General features: G+C 62.0%; 1 protein-coding gene across 2 annotated transcripts in view; it reads left to right on the forward strand.

Moving 5' to 3' along the window:
* Positions 1-338: 338 nt before the first annotated feature.
* Positions 339-747, forward strand: part of MYLK3 (myosin light chain kinase 3) — a 7173-nt gene continuing 6764 nt past the window's right edge. Inside the window, exon 1 of one of the 2 annotated variants that reach the window (XM_015564687.1) lies at positions 339-620. In XM_015564687.1, coding sequence (XP_015420173.1) covers positions 433-620 — 188 coding nt within the window. In that variant the 5' untranslated portion in view covers positions 339-432. The remainder of the gene's footprint in view (positions 621-747) is intronic. The other variant, XM_006764881.2, reaches the window with a different exon arrangement.

Consider the following 747-nt stretch of genomic DNA (forward strand, 5'->3'; position numbering starts at 1 on the left):
TTTTTATAATTGTTGTCAGAGAGGAAGGGAGAAGGAGAGAGAGAGAAACATCCATGATGACAGAGAATCATGGATCGGCTGCCTCCTGCACGCCCCACACTGGGGATGGAGCCCACAACCCGGGCCTATGCCCTGACCAGGAATCAAACCCTGACCTCCTGGTTCCTAGGTTGATGCTCAACCGCTGGGCCCCTGTGGCTGGGCTCCGCCTCTTTCCCACGACTCCCACGCCCCAGTTTGTGGGTCACCCGGCATCCTGGGTGACGGTCCTCCTGGACTCCCGGCTTTCCTTCCTGGGCCTCAGGCTCCCTGTCTGTGAAATGGGCGGGTCTGACAAAGGCCCCTCCTATTTTAAGCACCCCGTTTGGGTGGTGAGTCGAGGAGGCCTGTTGTGAGAGCGGGAAACAGGGTGTGGGGTGGGCCCGTGTGCCCATGTGTGCGCCCTGGGCGGTGCCGCGGCCCCTCTTCCTGACTGATTTTGGAAACTCCCCTCCGCTCCGGCTCCCTAAGGAGGACGTGAAGAACGAGGTCGCCATCATGAACCAGCTGAGCCACGTGAACCTGATCCAGCTCTACGACGCCTTCGAGAGCAAGCACAGCTGCACGCTGGTCATGGAGTGGTGAGTGTCCGCAGTGGCGCTGGTCATGGAGTGGTGAGTGCCCGTGGGGGCTGCACGCTGGTCATGGAGTGGTGAGTGTCCGCAGTGGCGCTGGGCCTGGAGCTGGGCAACGCTGCCCCCCCCCTCC

Source organism: Myotis davidii, unplaced genomic scaffold, assembly GCF_000327345.1.
Source record: "Myotis davidii unplaced genomic scaffold, ASM32734v1 scaffold181, whole genome shotgun sequence".
Taxonomy (NCBI): Eukaryota; Metazoa; Chordata; class Mammalia; order Chiroptera; family Vespertilionidae; genus Myotis; species Myotis davidii.